Source organism: Nyctibius grandis, chromosome Z (genome assembly GCF_013368605.1).
Source record: "Nyctibius grandis isolate bNycGra1 chromosome Z, bNycGra1.pri, whole genome shotgun sequence".
NCBI classification, from domain to species: Eukaryota; Metazoa; Chordata; class Aves; order Nyctibiiformes; family Nyctibiidae; genus Nyctibius; species Nyctibius grandis.
In genome coordinates this window covers 59,372,286-59,394,781 of record NC_090695.1, presented here as the reverse complement: position 1 = coordinate 59,394,781, position 22,496 = coordinate 59,372,286, and the positions used below count along the sequence as shown (strand labels likewise).

At 41.3% G+C, this 22,496-nt stretch overlaps 1 protein-coding gene across 4 annotated transcripts; it reads left to right on the top strand.

The window, feature by feature from the left end:
- Window positions 1-3,133: 3,133 nt before the first annotated feature.
- MACIR (macrophage immunometabolism regulator) lies at window positions 3,134-16,666 on the top strand. Of its 4 annotated transcripts, none has more exons than XM_068423440.1 (2): window positions 3,134-3,215; window positions 14,306-16,666. In XM_068423440.1, the coding sequence occupies exon 2, from the start codon at window positions 14,327-14,329 to the stop codon at window positions 14,948-14,950; it is 624 nt and encodes a 207-aa protein (XP_068279541.1). In that variant the 5' UTR covers window positions 3,134-3,215; window positions 14,306-14,326; the 3' UTR covers window positions 14,951-16,666. The 4 variants fall into 4 exon arrangements, with proteins under 4 accessions (XP_068279541.1, XP_068279543.1, XP_068279542.1 ...); XM_068423442.1 differs by lacking the exon at window positions 3,134-3,215 and adding an exon at window positions 3,240-3,306; XM_068423441.1 differs by lacking the exon at window positions 3,134-3,215 and adding an exon at window positions 3,419-3,472.
- The last annotated feature ends 5,830 nt before the right edge of the window (window positions 16,667-22,496 follow it).

Sequence of the window (22,496 nt, the reverse complement as noted above, 5' to 3'; positions counted from 1 at the left end):
TCTGATGCACCACAATTACAGATCTCCATTCTGTTCAGTAAAAAGGAACAAAAGTCACCAACAAGGGAAAACAAGGTAATTAGGTGATGTGCCTTTTGTACCAGATTAAGAATTCCCCTAATATAATTCCAATATCTTTGCTTCCAACGAAGCCTATTTGGTCTGGATGCATGTGTCTCACTAAAACTCTCCAAAAGAGGGAATAACTGCTCCTTTCACAAAATTATTATTATTTATTGTATACTAATACAAATATTAAAACTCCTGTGAATCTTTTAAAATCTGAATATAAGTCCATTTGGACCTCCTGTCTTATTTGTCTTCAGATTCTTAATAACTTTTTAATTCCTCTTTTGAGTGAGGGCTGGGAATATATGTAGATTTAAAACATCATTTGTAAAGCCTCCATAAATTATTTTAGAAGACTGCCCTTGGAAATATTTTGAACTGTTTATGAATCTTAACTAAGAGTCTATAGTCATTTTTAAAGAGCACTTGCACAGTAAACATAGACTTAAAAACTACTGAGGTCTGCAAAGCAGAAAATAAAACCAAAATAATTCAAGACTAAAATGACATTGTATTTGAAATAGAATGAAAAAAAGCAAAAGCTTGGAGATCTCTGCCTTTTCTAGGTTGAATATTAGTTATGAACAAGTAAACACTGACAAACTGTGTGCAGTTCTGGGCCCCACAATTTAAGGATGTGAAGGTCCTTGAATGCGTCCAGAGGACGGCAACAAAGCTGGTGGCAGGGCTGGAAGGCATGTCCTGGGAGGAGCAGCCGAGAACTCTGGATTTGTCTTGTTTGGATAAAAGCAGGCTGAGGGGCAACCTCACTGCTCTCTGCAGCTTCCTGAGGAGGGGAAGTGGAGAAGGAGGTGCTGATCTCTTCTCCCTGGGATCCAGTGACAGGATGCCTGGGAATGGTTCAAAGCTGCACCAGGGGAGATTCAAACTTGACATTAGGAAGCATTTCCTCACTAAAATGGTGATCAAACACTGGAACAGGCTTCCTAGAGAGGTGGTCAATGCCCCGTGCCTAACAGTGTGTAAGAGGCATTTGGACAATGCCCTTAACAACACGCTTTAACTTTTGGTGAGCCCTGAAGTGGTTAGACAGTTGGACTAGATGATCATTGCAGGTCCCTTCCAACAGAAATGTTCTGTTCTGTTCTGTTCTATTCTATTCCATTCTGTTCCGTTCCATTCTAAACCATTATTAGTTCCCATACATTTTGACCTCAACATATGCTACGCGTTCAATCCACAAACAATAAGGTTAAACAAGGATCACAGGAACACAGAATAGTTCAGGCTGGAAAGGGCCTCAGGAGGTCTTTAGTCCAACTTCTTGCTCAAATCAGTCATCTGTGAGACCAGACCAGGTCACCTAAGACTTCATCCAGTTTCGGCTTGAAAACCTCGAGAGATGTAGACTGCACCACCTCTGTGAGCAACCTGGTCCAATCATGAACATGTGTTCATCACTTCTCTTGTTTATTTAATAGATCTACATTTTGATTTTGATAAACTTACTTAGGTTCACTTAACAGACCTAGAATAATGTTAACAAGTTTTCTGTTGCCTTCTCCTATACGTGCACATACTAAATGCATCATTTGTCTAAGACTGGTCCAAAACTTCACTGCCCTTTCCCAGTAACTTTTAAGTAAGTCTTACAGTGTCGGGCAGAGTGCATCTTTTCATGTTGCTTGGTTCTGTTTATTGCTTCGAGATGGTCTGAATCAGAGCTGGTACTAACTGAACATCTGCAAAACACACAAAGCTCTAAAAGCACCATCTTTTTCATATTCTTTCCTGTGCTTACCTCCTCCCTCCGGACACAAATTCAGCTTTGCTTAGGTAGCAGTAATTCCTACTGAAATCAGCTTAATTAGGCAAAAAGTGAATTTGGCCTAAGAAGTAAATCAAAGGATACTTTTCGCACTCACTAAAATTAATTGTTTTTAACTTGCTATATAAAAAATAAAGGTGGGATTTTATTAAATGGTGTACTAAAGACATTTTGTTCAGGTTTTAAGTAAATTTTCACTATAGTTTCTTTCAATTTAGCCAAATAGCCTTTTAATGTATGTTAAAAGATGACTAAGCTTTTACTTTTGGATAACAAAAGTTGCTAAATTGTATGGCAACAGATAATATTTTTGTCTTTTAATATAAAAATATTCTGTTTTTAACAATTTTTTCAGTGGAAAAGTTATACTACTACTTCATCCACACCCTGCTCAGAATTGTTCAGTGCAGGAATAGTGTCTTTGCTCAATCTTTGAGTAGCAAAATAAAACAGCGAAATTATCTAACTGGTTGTTGGCAAAACTAAAGGTTTATATCCAGTCAGTGTCCACATGTTGTAGATGTGGAAATAGCACAGAGGTTATAGACAGAGATGAGTGGGATTTCAGTGAAGAGAAATTCACCAAGAGGCGATTACTTTATCTCTTCTTATAGTTGTGTACAAAGTGAAGATATATAAAAGATAAAGCTTATTAAGCCAGAGAGTATCAGAATAGGTGGAACGGGTGGAAGACAAGGCTTGTGCCAACAAGGCTCACCGCCCAGCACACCAGAGTGACTCGCCTCTGCAGGGGCATCCAGGAAGACATTTCAGCTCTTACGGCCCAGCTGACCTGGTACCTCCTGCCTCCTCCCGTGCAGCGCCCTGGCCCCCAACCGCAGGAAGCCACAGAGCTGCGTGGAGCCAGCAGGCACCTGCCCTGTCCCGGGGCGCCGAGGGCCAGCCAGGGCCGCGCTCCGGGGTGCTCCTCACCGCTGCTCACCTCCGGGCTCGGCGCGGCCTGTCGCGCCCCAGCCGTTACTGGGTCCTCAGCCTCCTCCTCGCAGCACCAGCACGCGAAGGGCGGTTTTACAGAGAGAAGGGAGAGGGAAGCGTGGGAGGGAAGGGGAGGACGCGAGGGAGGGTAACGGCGCACCCGGGCCCAGGCGGGTTGGGTCGAGCCCTGCCCGAGTCCGGAGCCTGAAGTGCCGGCGGCGGCCAGCTGGCGGCCCGCCCGCCGCCGCCGCCGCCGCCAGCTGGCGGCCCGCCCGCCGCCGCCGCCGCCGCGCCCCGCCGTCGGCCCCGCCCTCAGCGCCGGCGCGCGGGGCGGGACGGGCCGAGTGAAGGGGAGCGGAGCGAGCCGCAGTCGCCGCTTCGCTGCGCGTTCCGCGCCTGGCGCTGCTGCCCTGGACCGCAGGTAGGCGGCGCGGATGGAGCAGCTTCGCGCAGCTGTCGGGCGGTGCCTCGGCCTCGGCGGCCTCGGGCCCGTCCCGCGCCCCTCGCAACGGGTACCGGTGCGGGGTCAGCGGGTGGGCCTAGGGAGGGGCTGGGGGAGCCGGGCCGATCCTGGCGCCCTGACGGAAGCGGCGCGGTGCGGTGGCGCCGTGGGGCGGCCGGCATTGTTGTTGGGCGGGCGCGGGCCGCGATGATGCCGCCCATGCACGCCGGGCCGAGGTGAGAGCCACGGGGAGCCCCTCGGCGCGGCCCGGCCCGGCGCGGCCCGGCCCGGCCCGGCCCCCTTCCGCGTGCGGCTGTGGTGGAGCCTCTGTCCCCTGAGCGCGGTGGAGCCTCTGTCCCCTGAGAGCAGCGGTGCCGGGCGCCGCGGCGAGGCCGCTCCGGGCTTGGGAGCCGCGTGGCGGCTGAACCCCGGCCCAGGGGTGGGCCCTTAAGACAAGCTTTCCCTCGCAGCGCGGAGGTCCTGGCGCTTGACCCCCGCCCGCCGCCGCCGTGAGCCGAGCGGCGGGCCCCGCGCTGCCGCAGGAGCCCCGCGCAGGCCTGCGTGCCCGCCTGCGGCTGCATCGCTTTCCCCAGCAGCAACTAATTGATGCAGTGGAAGTAAGCGGGCAGCGACCAGCACGGCAGAGCGTTCGTGGAGCTGTCCGGGCAGGTCCAGGAGGACGCCAGGGTGTTGGTCCCGGTACCCGCATGCGGAAGGAAGCCTGGAGAATTGTCACGTAGGGCCTGAAGCCTGCAGTGAGAGAGCTTGAGTGCGCTTTCGGTACCAGCTGCTAGTAACAATGCAAACGGTGGAAAAGCCAGAGTTCGCCTGTATCTGTTTATAACCATTTATAGCTCTCTTCAGTTGTAACTTACAACCACTATCAGGCCCCGTACCATTCTTAGTATTCTTAGGCGAGTGCTAAACATGAATATGACCTTACAATTCATTCTGGTAGTAACAAAGTGCACTAGTGCCCAGCTCTCTGTGGGTAACTTTATATTTCTCTGTAATAAATCTTGTTTAGTGAAGGGTAAACTGAGGCTCAGAGCTGTGTGTAAATGTCGATTGTACTGTCCATGATACTCATTGACTGTATTTGTGCACTCTAATGTGCATTAAAGTGTTACTTTACAGAAGCTTCCTAAGCTGCTTTGATTTGTTGGCAGGTGTGTTTTGCCAGTTCTGTCTCTGCATATTAAGATACTGGGGGAGTGTCTCTGAACAGCTGAGGTGCTGTTTTGAGTGGTCTGCAGATATGTAGGAAAATAGTCACAGGTCTTAATTTCTTTATATATAAAATTTATTTATATGCTATTTTACATAGGGGTTTTAGCTAGCATAAGTGTGAGTGTGTATGCAAATAATGTGCATTAGTAGATGCTTTCTGTGAACATACCTTTGCTTGTTAGTGTGCTCACTACAGTGGTGCAGTATGTCACTGTACATACGTGCTTGCGTAGCTGCATGTGGAAATGAATTGATGGCAGAAGCATGCAGTTGCACAGACCTCAGTGGGAGTGATGGAGAGGGTCTGTGATGGGGAGAAGGACTTGCTGCTTGTACCAGTAGTTGCCTGACTTCTGACACGGCTCGTCCTGAATATAGTAAAAGTCCTTGGAGCATTTCCAGGAGGGGTGTAGTGAGGACTGGGAACCGATGCTTTGTTTTGCCACAAGGAGCAGAACTGTGCAGTACTGATTCTCCTTCCCGCTTTTTTCCAGTCATCTCCCATATTGAAAGCTTCTCCTCCCACCACCCTCCTGCTGTTGCTGTATTGAACCATATTCTGTTTTATGTGGTGTGCTTGCTTTATTTTTTTTCTTTTTCCCCTTGAGGAAGAGCACTCATTAGAATAATGAAGATGGAGGAGGGTGGTTCTTACAGTGACTTTGAAATGGAGGGAAGTGAGGCCATGGCAGGGCGATCAGTGAAATTAAGTTCTTGCGTAACAGTGCCAACATTGTAGCATGGCTTTCTTTATAATCTCTTCTTTGATGAGCCTCATGCTGCTGGCTTAGCCACCAGGCTTGCATAATCATGTGCAAATGCACTACATTATGGTAATGCTAGATGAACTGAGTATTCTGGGTCAAAGTTTTCTGTTTGCAGTAGTTGTAAATTTAATACAAATTTACTGTACCTGCATGTGCTTTTGAGCTTTTATTAATTTTTATTTCATACTTGCATTACATTTAAACACTTGTTTTTAGGTAGCATTTAAGTATGGGAAGGAGCATTTGAGAAGGAGGCAGAGAACAAAACTTTAAAGCCATTATATGCATAACAAGTAAGCTTGAGGAAGTGAGCTTTAGCAATGTGAATGGTATAAGTGAATGAGACACCTTTCCAATGAACACCTAAATATCTGCTGCAGATTACATCAAGTTAAGACAAAGAACTAGTCATTTAAAGTGCTCAGTTAAAAAACAAACCCCAAAAAACTAAATTGCATTGATTAAACATGTTTTTCCTGATATCTTTGAGTAGGTCTTATTTTTAACTAGTATCTTTTTTGAACAGGTGTTCCTAGTCAAAGGCTGAATGTAATATTGTTTTTGTTTAGGTTGCTAGTTTCAAAATAATATCTGCAGAGCTGTATTTTCAGATATGGCAACACAGGATGCTACCAAACATGCATTTCTTGGCTGACACAAAAGCAATTGAGACCCTTATTTCCAATAGTGTTTTGTTTTTTAAAGGCAAAAATCAGTATTTATTCAGTGAAATCTGTGATACTTTAAAAACTCTGCTTTTTTTTTTTTTTTTTTGCTATCATTTTAAAAAGGCAATTTAATTTTTCTTGACAAGTCAGGTTGTGGTATGTTTTTTTGTTGTTCTTTTCCAAGTGGGCTACCCTGAAACTGGAGGGAGATAACTTAGAAAGTTAAACTTAGCTTTTGGTTGGTAAGAAGATGAAAATCAAAAATACAGAGAAATAAAATGCAATTATAAAGAAAACATTTTTAAATTTAGTAACCACCTAAAGAATAAAAATTATTTGTTTTACAATATGCATCAGCTTTTTTTGTATGTGTCTCACTGTTTCATCTTTTGATGAGTAATGGTAGTAACAGCTATCTTTATGCTGGCCAGGAGCATCAGCTTATTAATGGAGCGGGGCGGGGGGAAGCATTCATATGTGCTTCCATCCAGCAAGGAAGTCGTGTTGTTTATGTAAAGAACTCTAAATAAAGTTACCCTTTGTTAAACATTCCATCTAATACTGCTTGGCAAAGAGATGTTAGAAATTAAATGACCTTGTTTCCCACCATTTTCTTTTACATTCCCTTCTTGCAAAGTCTGCTCATACAAAATTCATTAGCCTGGACTGACTCTTGAAATTCCAACTGTCTCTTTTCTGTGTAAATTGTACGCTCTGTCATGCCGATCTGGTCTGCTGGCTGTCTGGTCTGCCAGATGAGCTAGTTGCTGGACTTGCCAGCTATACTTCCTCAGTAATTCAGTGGTGATCCTCTTAATTTTTAAAAGGTGGTTTCCTGGTTCATGATTAGTTCCTGCTTAAAGCTGCATTAATAACAGGAATTAACAAACTGCTTAAAATAGTTCTTGCTTCTTGCAGTAGGAACATATTAGAAATTGATTTAGTCTTCTTTTGCAAAACTTTTAATAATTCTTTGTTCTGTATAAACCATGTGGTATTTATTGTCCAGTATACTGAGTTACTGTTGACAAGAACCTCCCCCCCCCGCCTATTCTGTAGTTACCATTTTTACTGGTGGTTTTGTGAACTGTTTTGCATCACATCCTAAAGTTATTGCACTGGCTTCATTAATGCAGTAATATCCATTCATCTGTTTTCTTAAGGCCTGCAGGATCATAACATATGCTTTATGCATAATTTAATTTTCTTGCACTTAGTTTTGAGAAAAAAATATCTACTTTTACTCCATCTGAATGTTGTCTCATGTGGTGCAACAATTTAGTATTACCTCCATTTGCTTTTTCTTTAGCTGAGTTTGGAATTTCTCCTAAGGAACAGCAGGAGTTGGTGAAGAATATGTATAGTTTATCGATACCTTTCATGAGCTTATTCTCTGCGTTTTTTGTTTTTTTTTTTTTTTTACCCCTTGTCCTCTCTCCACAAACATGGTGTCAGTCTGTAAAACATAACACAACTGTTATAGGGGACCTTCAAGAGCATGGTGAAGCAATATTAGGCTAAGTCCCTTCAGTGGAAGATAACGAGCATGGCTAAAAACAACCATCTGGCTCTGGCAGTATGTGCAGCAGTATCACAAGCTTGCACTGGAAGAACCTGCAAGCTGCATACGTCTCAAAGTCTATGGCCTGGCTGCCCCAGTTCTAGAAAATAAATGTGGCATCTTTGTGGATACTCTTATGTAGCTGAATTTTAGCTTGATTTTTTTCCCTTTCAACTAAATATTTCACTTGTTTTAGTTGCAGATTGGAAATAATTATTTTCAGAAACCTTTGCTCTGCAAGTACATAATTCCATCAGCATATTTCAGTGAGAGAGAAACAAGATGGGATTTCCAGGAGCACATTCTGTATGTATGTATGTGAGTTTTTCCTTTTAGACTGCAAAGGGAAAGATGTAGACCTTATTCTTCCCCTTCAAGAGCAGAGACAATTGAAATAATTAAAAGTGTGTGCTGGCTTCACATGTGCTGGGTGACTTTGCTTACTCCTGATGTTTGATAGACAAACATTGTCTTTCAAGTGCATTGTATATATTAAGTAGTGGTAGCACAGAGAAAGGGAAGTGTCAAAACTGGCTTGATATCTCTATCCAATATGTTTGACTCTCTTAAGAGTTGGTATCGCTGAGTCTATTGCCATCTTTCTGTTCTTCCTTCTGCTTACTGCAGTTATGAGCATTTTATCAATGAGACAGATCTTTGTGGTTCTTAACAAATGATACTACCTGCAGACTTGGCATCTAGGGAAAAAAAAATCTGTTCTTAAAAAAAAACCAAAATCAGTAGTTGGATGGACAGAAAGTTAATGCTCATCCTGAAAAAAGACATCTTCTCAAAGCAGTTCGTATTCTATTTGAGAAGATAAGAATGGAAATACCAATTTACAGAGAACCAGTTCTTGTGCTGAAAGCAACTTATTGTGGTGGTTTCAAAACAATGCAGAGTTTTTACAAAGCATAGGAGTGTCAAGGGAAACCATTCTTCATCTTTCTTTGTCTTCTTTAAATATTGAGTAATTAAAGTTGACTTTTTTTTGAGTCACTCGTCTTTCTGAGGAGAGAAATGTAATACATCCAACAGAAAAAATAAATTATTGGAAAAAAAAACCAACCAAAAGATGTCATTCAGTGCAGTGAGAGCACATGGCGAGAGGTCATTCTGACAACAAATGGTCTACAGTGTGTGTATTATCATGGTGTGACGTTAGTGTGTCATATGTCTGTTTTTCATTTGTCCCATGCTAATCTTTGAGTGGTATCTGATACCTTCATGAAAGATTCAATGATCAGAAAGCCTTTATATTTGCAATATGTGGAGGTTTTGATGTTCTTACCCTTGAGGAACTATCTCAAGGATATTGATTTATTCTTTGAGGTAATACAATGATTTATAGTAGTTAACCTGGTATTTCTATTAATTATTCCTTTTCTCTGTGTTTTAGACAGGTTTCTCAATATTTAGCTGGATTGGGTCAGATTAATTGATATGCAGAGACTGCTTTATAATACGAAGAGAATTGATAAAATCTTGTAAAACCGTAATGAAGTGAATTGTATTCTCGACGTACCTCTGGTGTGTATCGGTCAAGTGAATCCTCTTGGTAACTGTTATTTTCAGTTCTTTTCCATACTTTTAAAACATGTGAAGCAGCAGCAGAGAAAAGCATATGCCATTTTGTTCCTCTTCTTGTTTTGATTCTATAGTAAATCTTTAATTATAAATTGTCTTGAACTGACATCACTCTGTTCTCATTCTCTTTGAGAAGCAAGAAGACAAGGCAGCTGTGGTCTGAAGAAATAATCTTTTTATACTGAAGTACTGTTTTTTTCAGTGTTATAATTGATACTGAGAGTTACTGATGAGCTTACACCACTACAGAGTGATGAACCTAAGAGCAGCCATCTAAAGCCTTATAACTGTGGAAATGGCCTAAAAATGCAGTCTAGAAGTTTTGAATACATATTTGTAGGTAATGGTATCTGCATTCACAGATACTGTGAATCTCTCAAATGATTTTCTTTTACAGAAGTCTTCTAAATAACGTTGCTCTATCCTTTTTTTACCAGATAAGGAGACAAAGCATGTTTTAAGCCATATGGCAGCTTGAGTAACTCACATTAAAAGTCTTGGGAAAGAACAGATGAACACATACATGCTGAATTTTGGACTTTTGCCTGTGGAGCTGGCCAGTCATTCCTCTCACCAGCTAGCACTGCTGTTCCCTCGAGCTTCTGATGTTTAAGGCACCAGCTTCTGATGCTACTGTTGCTTTCGAGTGTCTGTTGGATTTCTTGTTTTTAGAGCTGTTTTTTGCACTAAGCACAGAAATTGAAGTTCTGCAGTTTCAGGCTGAAGTATTAGGCTGGGGCTTGCTGACTTTAAGGCTTTTCCCCTCTGATTTTCTTTTGTACAGTTTTTGGCCAGTGGGGGGTAATTGTTTGTCAGTGAACTCCTGCCTCGTTTCCTCCTGCTTGTAGTTCTTTTACAAGGCTGATTGCTTTTTGTTACCAGGGCATGCACCCGTGTTTAAAACAGAACTAAATTAATTTTAAAGCTGTGTTCTGAGAAGAGCCTGTGTTGCTTTCCATTCTCAAGGCGTTTTTAACTCAAAGAGTGCATGAAGACATCTTTTCTTCCCTCCCTTCCTTAGGGCACATATTGCTGTGGCAAGTGATTGTTAGTTTTGTGGTTTTATTTTTTTGTTGTTGTTGTTTATATGTGACTAGATAATATGATTCATTTCTAACCTTGTATGACTATTTTGTTTATATTTTTTCTAGCATTTATTTGTACTTTTTCTAGCATTTCAGCTTTTTAACAGAATGCATTGAGTCTTTCTAGAAAACAAGGAGGGTGTGCAGCCAGCTCACCACCCTGGATTTCAGGAGAGCAGACTTTGACCTCTTCAGGGACCTGCTTGGGAAAGGCCCTTGGGATAAAGCCCTGGAGGGAAGAGGGGCCGAAGAAAGCTGGTTAGTATTCAAGGACCACCTCCTCCAGGCTCAGGAGCGATGCATCCCAACAAAGAAGAATGTGGGCAAAAAGGCCAGGAGGCCTGCATGGATGAACAAGGAGCTTCTGGACAAACTCAGGCACAAGAAGGAAGCCTACAGAGGGTGGAAGCAAGGACAGGTAGCCTGGGAAGAATACAGGGAAATTGTCCGAGAAGCCAGGGAGCAGGTTAGGAAAGCTAAAGCCCTGATAGAATTAAATCTGGCCAGGGATGTCAAGGACAACAAGAAATGCTTCTAGAAGTATTGTCAGTGGTAAAAGGAAGACTAGGGAAAATGTGGGCCCTCTCCGGAAGAAAACGGGAGACCTGGTTACCTGAGATATGGAGAAGGCTGAGGTACTCAATGACTTTTTTGCCTCAGCCTTCACCGGCAAGTGCTCTAGCCTCACCACCCAAGTCGCAGAGGGCAGAGGCAGGGACTGGAAGGATGAAGAACCGCCCACTGTAGGAGAAGATCAGGTTCAAGACCACTTAAGGAACCTGAAGGTGCACAAGTCCGTGGGACCTGATGAGCTGCATCCACGGGTCCTGAGGGAACTGGCGGATGAAGTTGCTGAGCCGCTATCCATCATTTTTGAGAAGTCGTGGCAGTCTGGGGAAGTTCCCACTGACAGGAAAAGGGGAAACATAACCCGCATCTTCAAGAAGGGGAAAAACGAAGACCTGGGGAACTACAGGCCAGTTAGTCTCACCTCTGTGCCTGGCAAGATCTTGGAGCAGATCCTCTTGGAAACTATACTGAGGCACACAGAAATTAAGGAGGTGATTGGTGACAGCCAACATGGCTTCACCAAGGGCAAATCATGTCTGACCAATTTGGTGGCCTTCTATGACAGGGTTACAGCACTGGGGGATAGGGGAAGAGCAACTGATGTCATCTACCTGGACTTGTGCAAAGCATTTGACACTGTCCCACACGACATCCTTGTCTCTAAATTGGAGACACATGGACTTGACGGATGGACCACTCGGTGCATAAAGAATAGGCTGGATGTTCACACTCCAAGAGTTACGGTCAATGGCTCAATGTCTAAGTGGACACCAGTGACGAGTGGCGTTCCTCAGGGGTCGGTATTGGGACCGGTCCTGTTTAACATCTTTGTCGGCGACATGGACAGCGGGATTTGAGTGCATCCTCAGCAAGTTTGCCGATGACGGCAAGCTGTGTGGTGTGGTCGACACGCTGGAGGGAAGGGATGCTATCCAGAGGGACCTTGACAGGCTTGAGAGCTGGGCCTGTGCAACCCACATGAAGTTCAACAAGGCCAAGTGCAAGGTCCTGCGTGTGGGTTGGGGCAATCCCAAGGACAGATACAGGCTGGGTGGAGAATGGATTGAGAGCAGCCCTGAAGAGAAGGACTTGGGGGTGATGGTTGATGAGAAGCTCAACATGAGCCGGCAGCGTGTGCTTGCAGCCCAGAAGGCCAACCGCATCCTGGGCTGCATCAAAAGAAGCATGGCCAGCAGGTTGAGGGAGGTGATTTTGCCCCTTTGCTCCGCTCTCGTGAGACCCCACCTGGAGTACTGTGTTCAGCTCTGAGGCCCCCAACATAAGAAGGACATGCAGCTGTTGGAGCGAGTCCAGAGGAGGGCCACGAAGATGATGAGAGGACTGGAGCACCTCTCCTATGAAGACAGGCTGAGAGAGTTGGGGCTGTTCCAACCCAAACCATTCTATGATTCTATGATTGCTGGAAAGATTTCTGAACTGCATGGTGAAAATTGGGAATTAAAATAACAGGAACAGTTAAATATTTAGGTTTCTTGGCTAAAAGCACAAGGTTGCCAGAAGTTTTAATGCAAAATTTTTCTGTGCTATGCCTCCAGTAACCGTGTTCTTGATCGTACAGGAACTATAATTTCTACTTAAGGAGTTGTCATTAATATCTTTAATTCAGTGGCTGAAACCTCGCCATATTTATTGTCTCACTGCTAGGTATGGTGCTTAAGTAAGAAACAACTGCTTCTGCTATTCTGAAAGTTTTAATTGACTCCATAAATATATTAAATGTGCCACTTAAATATAATGGGTTACATTCTTGAGTTTTATGTGGATTTTTTACCAGTGAAAAATTTTGGTGTTTGGTTTGCTTCAGTATTTTAATTTTCTATTTAGTTTTTGCTGTGTTACCTGTTGTTAAATTCAAAATGCTTAAAAGCTGACTGAATGAAGTGCTATAAAAGCGATGCTATGCAAAACTGGTAATGAAGAATCCTGTGTAGACCACAATTATGTGAAATGAAAAAGCCATTTAAGACTAAAGGAACATTAGTAATAGTTTTTCCATAATAGAAACTTGTCAATGACAAATAAAATGCTCTTCAGCAAAACGATGGGGTTTTTGTTTAATCCTAGTTCATTAGCATAGGAAGGGAGCAGCAGGTTCATTTTAGACTAAGTAGGGAGGCAGAGGTGGGAACATTTACTTAAACTGCTCCTTCCCAGTCCCTGAACAGGAACAACATAGGCTTAAATTTTGCATGAGGCAAGATTATTTTCTTTTGCAAGTGAGATTTGCACACAGCTTCCTGTGTTATTTTAAGACTAATGGAGATTGATCTTGATGGGTTTTTTGCAGAAGTTTGAATAAAGTATTCCCTTGCTTGTTCCATCTTTGCTTCTCAGCTTGTGACCTCCTAAGCCTCAGAATGGCAGCAAGTAGCTGCTTTAAAAGTTTGCAAACTGATAATGGCATGTTTTAAGTCAGTCTCATTTGTGAAACATTACTGAGCTTTTGAATGTGGCTTACAATCACCTGTGATGAAGTTCAGAATTGTGTTTTTGCTTGACACTTGAATACCAACTTTCCTTTCCTCTTTGAGTCTCATTGCCTTTAAACATTACAAAGCTATGCTGATTTTTTTGTGAACTATATTGGCTAGAAAGTCACTAGCTACTGTCCAGAGCAAACGTGATGCTGACAATGAAGGAAGCATGGATTTGGAAACAAATGTGACCTTTGTGAAGTAGCCATATCACTGAGTTGGTGTAGATGATGCTGAAAACAAAGAAATGAAAAGAATTAAGCCTTCTCTGTGTTCTCTCATCCACTGGTGTATACTTGCTGTGATGTTGACCTTATCTTTCCATGTTAGAGATGATAATGGCTTCTGGCAGACAGTTGTATCTGTAAAAGCACCAAATTTTGTATTTGGAATAGTTGTGAGGGAGGAAAGGTCAGGGAAGAATAGTCTGTTTCCAAAAGAAATAGAGAAACAAATACCATAGAATTCAGAATATTGTTTTTTTCTTACAATGCTTCTAAGAATCTTATGCTATGTATATTCATGAAATGCTAGTATACTGTTATCTTTGTTAGGAATACATTAGAATAAAATAGTGTGAGTTTGGTTGGTTGATTGTGAATGAGATGATAGGGCTTTTTTTTGGTGGGGGGAGGATTGCTGGTGATCTATAAAGACAGCTATTGAAAGGGCAGGATGCTATTCTTTGAATCTAAGGCAAGCTGTCTTCACGTCTGGAAGAGAGAAGCATTGTACACTTGGTAGATCAGGTCTGGTCCGTGGTTGTGCCTCACCAAGGCAGTAGCTGTTGAACACATTTCTTGAAAGCTTTATTTAGTGAGATTATTGTCAATAGAAAAAATACACAGCTGAATATGGGAGAAGCTGCTGTGGATGTGCTAATGGATGTAGATGGCCTCAGAGGTGAGGGGGTGTAAAGAATCGAATCGACTAAAAGGATGAAAAAATGGACTAGAAAGATGCTTCTTTTTTGTGTACAGTACTACTCAAGAATGTTTTAACATTAATCACTTCTGGGTGATACAAAATCTCATTCTGTGACCCTCTCTCAGCTCCTTGTGTTGCATAAAGGCTCTCTTTCTGATCAAACTCTGTTTTATTTTTAGGAGGATAGCATTGTGTTTAAAATGGAAGTTGACATAAATGGAGAGTCCAGAACTACCCTATCCACCCTCCCTCTGCCTCTTGCAGAGGTGAGTCCTGCAGGCAGGATGGAAGCAGAGAAGCCCCGCTGTTCCAGTACCCCCTGCTCGCCAATGCGACGGATGGTTGCAGGATATCAGATCCTTCACATGGATTCTAACTACCTGGTTGGCTTCACGACTGGAGAAGAGCTGCTAAAATTAGCCCAGAAGTGTACAGGAAGTGAAGAGAATAAAGGGGAATCTGGTCCAAACTTGCGCTCCAGACAGCTTGATTCAGGATTTACACGTTCCTCCCGTTTGTACAAAACTAGAAGTAGGTACTATCAGCCATATGAGATCCCAGCAGTAAATGGGAGGAGGAGGAGACGGATGCCCAGCTCAGGGGATAAATGCACTAAGGCTTTACCATATGAACCTTACAAGGCACTTCATGGTCCCTTGCCTCTGTGCATTTTAAAAGGTAAAAGGGCTCATTCAAAATCCCTGGACTACCTCAATTTAGACAAAATGAGCATTAAGGAACCTGCTGACACAGAAGTGCTACAATACCAGCTCCAACACCTTACCCTTAGAGGGGATCGTATGTTCACAAGAAATAACACATGAGCTAGCATCTCAAATTTAGAACCAATTTCTGATTATTTCTCTGTTGCTGCAAAAATCCACTCTTGTACTGTGTACATGACTGTCCACATTGTAGGTGGTTGTATCAGCTAATTGTTATCAGACAGTAATTTATTTGAATAGAATCTTGGCAATGCAGTGTGTTACAAATACTCAAGAGGGAGAAATCTTTCCTGAGCAGCAGCTTCTGATGCAAATTTGACTGCAACTGGTGGATATTTGGACACCTTTTAAAAACAAAAAGCTTTTGATTTTTGGGTTTGGGATAATTTTTTTGTACAGTTAGATCTAGTATTTACAGTAATTTAACACTGAAAAATTGATGATGTTTGCTTGGTTGTTGCTAATTTTGGCTTGATGTTAAGAAACTTCTCTTGGATAAGTACTCAAGTTTAGGAGATTTTTTGGTTTTACTTTCTATTCCTGTATTCTACAGTAAAATGTATGGGTTTTTGTTTTTTTTTTTTTTTACGTCATGGAGAGGAAAGTGAGCTTGGCTAAATTGGATCACTTGCTATTTAAATAATCCAGTTCAGACATTTTCAAACTGCACTTGCACTGGTGATGAGGGTGAGATTCATTCATAAATCAAACCTTTGCTACTTGAATCCTATTAAGTTATTTTTTAGTTTCTGCATGGAAGTAATTGCTTTGCCTCTGTTCTATAAAACTTGTCAGCATAAGTATATGGGTTATTAAAAACAAATCTCTTTGGGAGTGAAGATTTTTTTGTTGTTGTTAATAGGATTTATTTTTTACAGTGTCTTGACACACAAACAAGGAGTTACCTCAGATTCCAGTAAATACACTGAAATGTCTGCAATGGTATGTCAGTGATGGTTTTTTATTTTAATTCATGATTTCTGTATAATGTATAGTAACAGAAGGTGTCAAATAACTTCAGCATTGCTTTGGAAATTCAGTTGATTTGAAGCACTGAAGACGAGCTCTGGAAGGCCGTTTTTTTGTTTGTTTGTTTTTTGGATGGAGAGCAAGTGAAGTATTTCTATATCAGCATTGAAGAGACGATCGTGGATTATTCAAGAGTAGATTGAATTTACTGGCTTACTTAAGAATTTTTTTAACCAAACATGACATCAAATGCAGTTTTGACATCTGTATTCCTAGATGTATTTAAAACATAACTTATGTTTAAAAATGAAAAATAGTTTTCAGACATTTTTTTAGGTGCAATCTTTTACTGAAGCAGTGTGCAACTTGCTTTTGGCCGATGACCTCTGCAGAAGAAGTTAAAAATAGGATCACATTGTTTTGAAATAGAAATTATTTCATCAGTTGTTTCTGGTAGAATTAAGATTTTTCTTGTTTGTTTATCATTCAGAATTAATAGAAAGCACTAGTTAGTACTTGTGCTGTGGAAAATGAAGAGTTCTCATTCTGTCACTTCACAGTTGTAAATGAAGGCAGCCCAGTAGTCTTCATTTTGCTGGTTTGGTTATCTTTTTTTGAGGTTTATTAAAATCTTTGCAACAAACTGATGTGTATTTTTAAAAGTTACCAGTGTAAATTTAATGTCTTGAACAATGATCTTGAAAGTAAAATCTTCCTATATAATCTTTAGTTTGAAAAACAGAATATGGTCAGATGCCGAAGAGATAAGGGTTTTGTTTAAGGAATAAACACCACTGTTTATTGAAATACCCTTTGAAAACTGTATTTCTGGCTGAAAAATAAAAGGGGTGGTATAAACACCTGTTGTTGTGGAGTCTTTTGCTGTGTAGGAGAAAGAGAACATTTGAACGATACAACCTTAGACCAGGGATCATTTAAAAACAACTTTAAAGCAGGGATCTTGGACTTCTGTGAAATAGATGCTTAAGTTTGTTACTTTGTTTCAGGAAATGGGCTGTGCAATTATTAATATTTTGTGCATGTTTCTAATGTCATCCTGTGCCATAATTATATAGCTACACTAATAGGGAGGTTGATGGCTATCTAGCTAAGTTCAAACACAACAAATGTGCTAGTTGCCCGGGAGAAGAGGCCGACTCCCACTCCATTACAACCTCCCTTCAGGTAGTTGTAGACTGCAGTAAGGTCACCTCTGAGCCTCTTCTCCATGCTAAACAACCCCAGCTCCCTCAGCTGTTCCTCATAGGTCTTACCCTCCAGACCTGTCACCAGCTTGGTCGCCCTCCTCTGGCCTCACTCCAACACCTCAACATCTTTTTTGAAGTGCGGGGCCCAGAACTGGACACAGTATTCAAGGTGTGGCCTCACCAGTGCTGAGTACAGAGGGACGATCACTTCCCTAGACCGGCTGGCTACACTATTCCTAAGAGAGGCCAGGATGCCGTTGGCATTTGTAACGTTCTTTATCAGAACTCTGACATCCATGAGGGGTTCCTGTTTTTACCTCTAAATTGAGCAAAATCTCGGCAAAATGAAAGGTTTTGATCTTATTTTTGCTGCTTGTAATGCCTTTCATTAAACCAATCTAATAAAATCAAAGATGGGATGGTTCTTCAGACTACTAAAATGAAATTAAATATGAACAATACTGACCATTCAAAGTGAGTTCTCACTGTTCTTGTAATAAATTAAAAGGGGGAAAAAAAGCCTCAAAAATAAAAATGTTTCCTTGTCAGCTTTAGGTATCTTCCAGAGGATTAAAAGAGTGAAAGCAGAAATGATACAGCGTAGTAACACAAATCTTCCTTATAACAGACCATTAACACCAAAGCAGATCTGGAATCAAGTACAAATCTGTAAGCTGGGATATTGAAGCAGATCTTGAATTCTGGCACACTGCTGGCATTTTTTAAAAAAATATACCAAAAAAGGATTGGTATGAAATCTGTTCTTTATTTCAGTGTTTTCTTTTTTCATTTCAGGCATAAACTTGTAACTGCTTCTGTCGTGCTGTGTTATGGTTTGTATTTGCAGCTGTACACAGTACGTAACTGACTTCATGATTTCTTCTGCTTTCTCTTTGTCCATCCATTGTATCCTGACTTCTACCCAGGTCTCCTGGGTGATGATCTCTCTTGCTGAGCATGTTTACTGTAGTAGGGGATTGTTAATTGCAGACTAGAGCCACCAGACAATATTGCAAAATAAGTAACAGACAAGCTTTTAGAATTTTCTAAAACTGCCCTCCTGGATGTGCTTTTTTTTTTCTGCTGGGAAGAACAGAGAAATGGAGAAACATTTCTAAATTGCTGAAAATGCAGATGTTGCTGTCTGGACATGGAGAATGGTTTTCAGTAGTTCAGGGCTTGGAGCATAAAAAATTTAATTATTTTGTGGGCAAATGAGAGAAGAGGACAAGTATAATTTTTAAGAAGAATTACAAGAGAAGAGCAGAAAGGCTATAAGCTGCGTAAGAAAACTTCCAAAATCTACAATTTCTGCAGAAATATCAGCTGATTAGTTCACTAGAGCTAGGTGGTGTCAGGCTGTGTAATTAGCTTTTGAAGAAATGGAAAAACTGTCCAGAAAACAAAACTGTAGTCTGAAAAAGTCTTGTGGGTTTCAAAGGTTTCATTTGGTAAAACACAGCATTCAGTTAAACAAACAACAAGTCTTAAGGTCAGTACTAAGCTAATGTTGGGTTTTATGGATCAAATGAATGTTTGTAGTAGTAGGAAGGGAAATAATACCTATGATATAGACTAAGCAAAGAATTGTTAATGGATAACATAACTGTTGTTTCTAACTCTTGCAATGGTACCAAAGAATCTGAAACAGAAATTATCCAACATACTCAAATTTTGACATTCTGGATGTTTGGGAGTATGGTCTGGCAAGTCAGTTATTAATATTAAACTTCATCTTATGGAAGAATGTGTGCTAAAAAAGAAACAATGAAAAAATGTTCTTCAGTGAGGCCACACCTTGAATATTGTGTGCAGTTCTGGGCCCTGCACTTCAAGAAAGATGTTGAGGTGTTGGAGCGAGCCCAAAGGAGGGTGACCAAGCTGGTGAAGGGTCTGGAGGGTCTGACCTACGAGGAACGGCTGAGGGAGCTGGGGTTGTTTAGCGTGGAGAAGAGGAGGCTCCGAGGTGACCTTACTGCAGTCTACAACTACCTGAAGGGAGGTTGTAGTGGAGTGGGAGTCAGCCTCTTCTCCTGGGCAACTAGCAATAGGACAAGAGGACACAGCCTCAAGCTTCACCAGGGGAGGTTCAGGTTGGACATTAGGAAGAATTTCTTTTCAGAAAGGGTTATTAGACATTGGAATGGGCTGCCCAGGGAGGTGGTGGAGTCACCATCTCTGGATGTGTTTAAGAAAAGACTGGACATGGCACTTAGTGCCATGGTCTAGTTGACAGGGTGGTGTAAGGGCAATGGCTGGACTCGATGATCCCTGAGGTCTCTTCCAACCTGGTTGATTCTGTGATTCTGTGATATAAGCAGAAAAAAATAGAAAAAAATATTTGAGGAAGACTAATCTTAAAAGCGGAGCTACATTACAGAAAATATTTGAGTCATTAAGCTGTTGTAGGAAAAATAGAGATCTAAAATTGAAAAATCTAGATTTATTACAATGGTAATAACTTTAAAGACAATGTAAAGCTTGGCAGTCAACAGTAAAAGTGCAAGTTTCTTTGCGTGTTGTCTGAATATTTGGCAAATACACTTTTATTGATGATTCTTTCTGGGGACTGACTATTTCTTTGTATCACACCACGTTTTTCAGCCAGAGGTAAATTCCAACTTTCCAAGTCCTTGAAAACCTTCAGACAGATTACGGGTTTTTCTGTCCCAGTGATTTTGCTAGTGAAATATTTTTTCCTCGTTATTACATCATAAGTGCATTCAGGGAAGATCCAGCTGTATCTTCAGGTCTATAGAATATGGAAAACTTCCTTTTTTCAAAGAAGCAAGGGGGATCCCTAGTTGTCTGTCTGCAGTACTTGCTTCTGATCTTGTAAAAGTTAGGCATCATTGTTAAATATATGATACTTAGAGCATAGAAATCTTTCTGTGAGCTACTCTTGTAGGTGTTTTCATCTGACTCTTCAGCATGGGTGCAGCTTGGGAGAGTGTAGGCTGTTACAAGATGCTGATAACTGACCTACAAAGCATCACAGATTCATTAAAAAAAAAAGTCTCTTGTGTCTCGGGAATCTTTATCAAGCAATTCTTCGGCCTTTTTTCCTTGCATCAGAGTGATGACTTCCATCAATCAACAACCACTTTACTTTCCTCCTCTATAATGCAAGGTCATTCTTGATGCTACTCCATCAGAAGTTGCCTTTGGTTACTGTGTTTGGCTGCTTCTGGATGGCAGTACTTCAGATTCAGTGCTGCTCCTCCAGTGGTGTAAGTGCAATACCTAATCTGTATTTTTTGTGGGATTGCTCAAGAGAGGGAATGTTTCAATACCCAGTCTGTCTTACATCCTCCTTAACTTACTCTTAGCTTTAGTAGTTTGGTGATAGAGAATGACATCAAGGCACACCTACAGAGGAACTATCTAGGTCACATTAGAAGAGCTGAGGAAATACAACTGTCAGTCTGTGGGGAAAAATCCAAAATCAGCTGACTTGCATTGAAAACAAAAGGGAAGGTAAAGACATTAACTAGCCACATTCCATCTGTTTTTAGGAGGTAGTTGTCTAAATGTACATATGCTTGATCTTACCTATCAAAGAATTGGTCTGGAGTGAAAAGAGGAGGAGGACAAAAAAAGGAGAGCTTTGCACAGTGCTTTTATTTCTGTGAAGAGTGGGAGGGCAGAAAGAATTCACCAGAATGTATCAGGGGAAAGGCTGGAGAAATAAATGGAAAACCACAGAGGGTCAGTACTGCAAGAGTAGGAAGAGTGACAAGTGTATGATTTCAGGGTCAAAACAAGCAAAGACATGGAAGGAGATTGTGTGCTGGTCTAAAATCTCTCTAGAAAGCAATTGTATTTCTGGATGATTAGGCAGGGTGATGGGACATTTTAGCAAAATGCTGTGATTGAAGCTGGACTGCAGTGAAGGTAGAAAGGAGGAGCTTGAGGCTGTGTGTGTACACTTACATACTCCTAAGCTTAGATGAAATTTAGAGGTTTCTGAGGGAATAAAATAATCTTTATGCCATTTGAATATGGTCTGAATTAAAATCTTGTGGTATTTCTGTGGTATTCTGCAGCTCTACACAGTGACAATAGATAGATGGTTCAATTTCATAGTTCTTTGACAAAGCAAAGTGTAAGAAGCTGCCTAAGCAAGAAGAAAATTTTGTCTGTTATGTTCCTTTATTATTATTGTCAGTTTAAAAAAGAAAAAAAAAGCTTCATGCTTCTTTATGTATTCTGGTATCAATGCCAACTATGATGTCTAGTAGGATTATTGCCCCATTTAATTTTGCTAGACTCTTGCCTGCTGAAGCTCTTGATGACTTGTTCTTTCTGTGAAGGTGAAGGAGATGCAAGTGCTAAAATGCAAGAGCTTTGAGAACAGGGTCGTTAACAGCTTGAACCCTATGAAAAATGGAGCAAGCCATGATCCACTGTAGTGTTTTACATAAGCCCATTTTTCAGAAACTCAAAAAATGTTGAAGAAAAGTGTTAGGTGTTGAGATGCTTTTAGAAGTCTGTTTCAGGCCAGTGTAGAGCTCCATGGTGTGAACTAGTCTGCAAATGCATAAAAGTACAGAGGGAGAGATAATGTCATAGTGCCCTGGAATACTGGTTGGCAAAACACCAACATTTTAAGCTAGATGAGACAGAATCAGGAGAGGAATGCAGTAAATGTAAGATTCATATTTTTTCTGCCTTAGCTCAATGATTTAATGTTTTTTATTTTAATTGGGGTGAACATCTTCCAACATTTATGAAGGAAAATTGAAAGATACCCAGAATACCTACAGCTCCAAGCAACTGAGTGTATGCAAGATTTCTACCTATTGTTTTATAGTAATGTTTTCTGTAGAATTTACTTGTCTTTCATTTTTATCAATGTTCAGCTGATATTATTTCAGAATTAGTTTTGGTAAAGAGATGATTGGAAAAAAACAGTATTGGAGGAAGAAATGCTGATGAGGGTATCAGTTAAAATGGTAGATAAACTTTAACGTAAATGGTGGCAGTGCCATTGATTTACTAATTTTGAAGTAGAACTGCAAACACAGCAAAAAATCATTCATCGCTCCAGGGTGTAGAGGTGGGACAAGATGATCTGTAAAGACTGTTCCAATCTGTAAATTCTGTGAGAAGCAGTCATGTTTCAGAGGTGATGAAGTGTTTCAGAAAAATTAATCTCAACATTTCAGAAGGGTTTCTAGAAGGCTGGATTACCCTGTTCTCATAGAATCATTTAGATTGGAAAAGACCTTTATGATTATCTAGTCCAACTGTAACCCTAACGCTGCCAAGTCCACCACCAAGCCATGTCCCTAAGTGCCACATCTACATGCCTTTTAAATACCTCCAGTGATGGTGACTCCACAACTTCTCTGGGCAGCCTGTTCCAGTGCTTGACAACCCTTTCCATGAAGAAATTTTTCCTAATATCCAATCCAAACCTCCCCTGGAACAACCTGGGGCCGTTCCTTCTCATCCTATCACTTGTT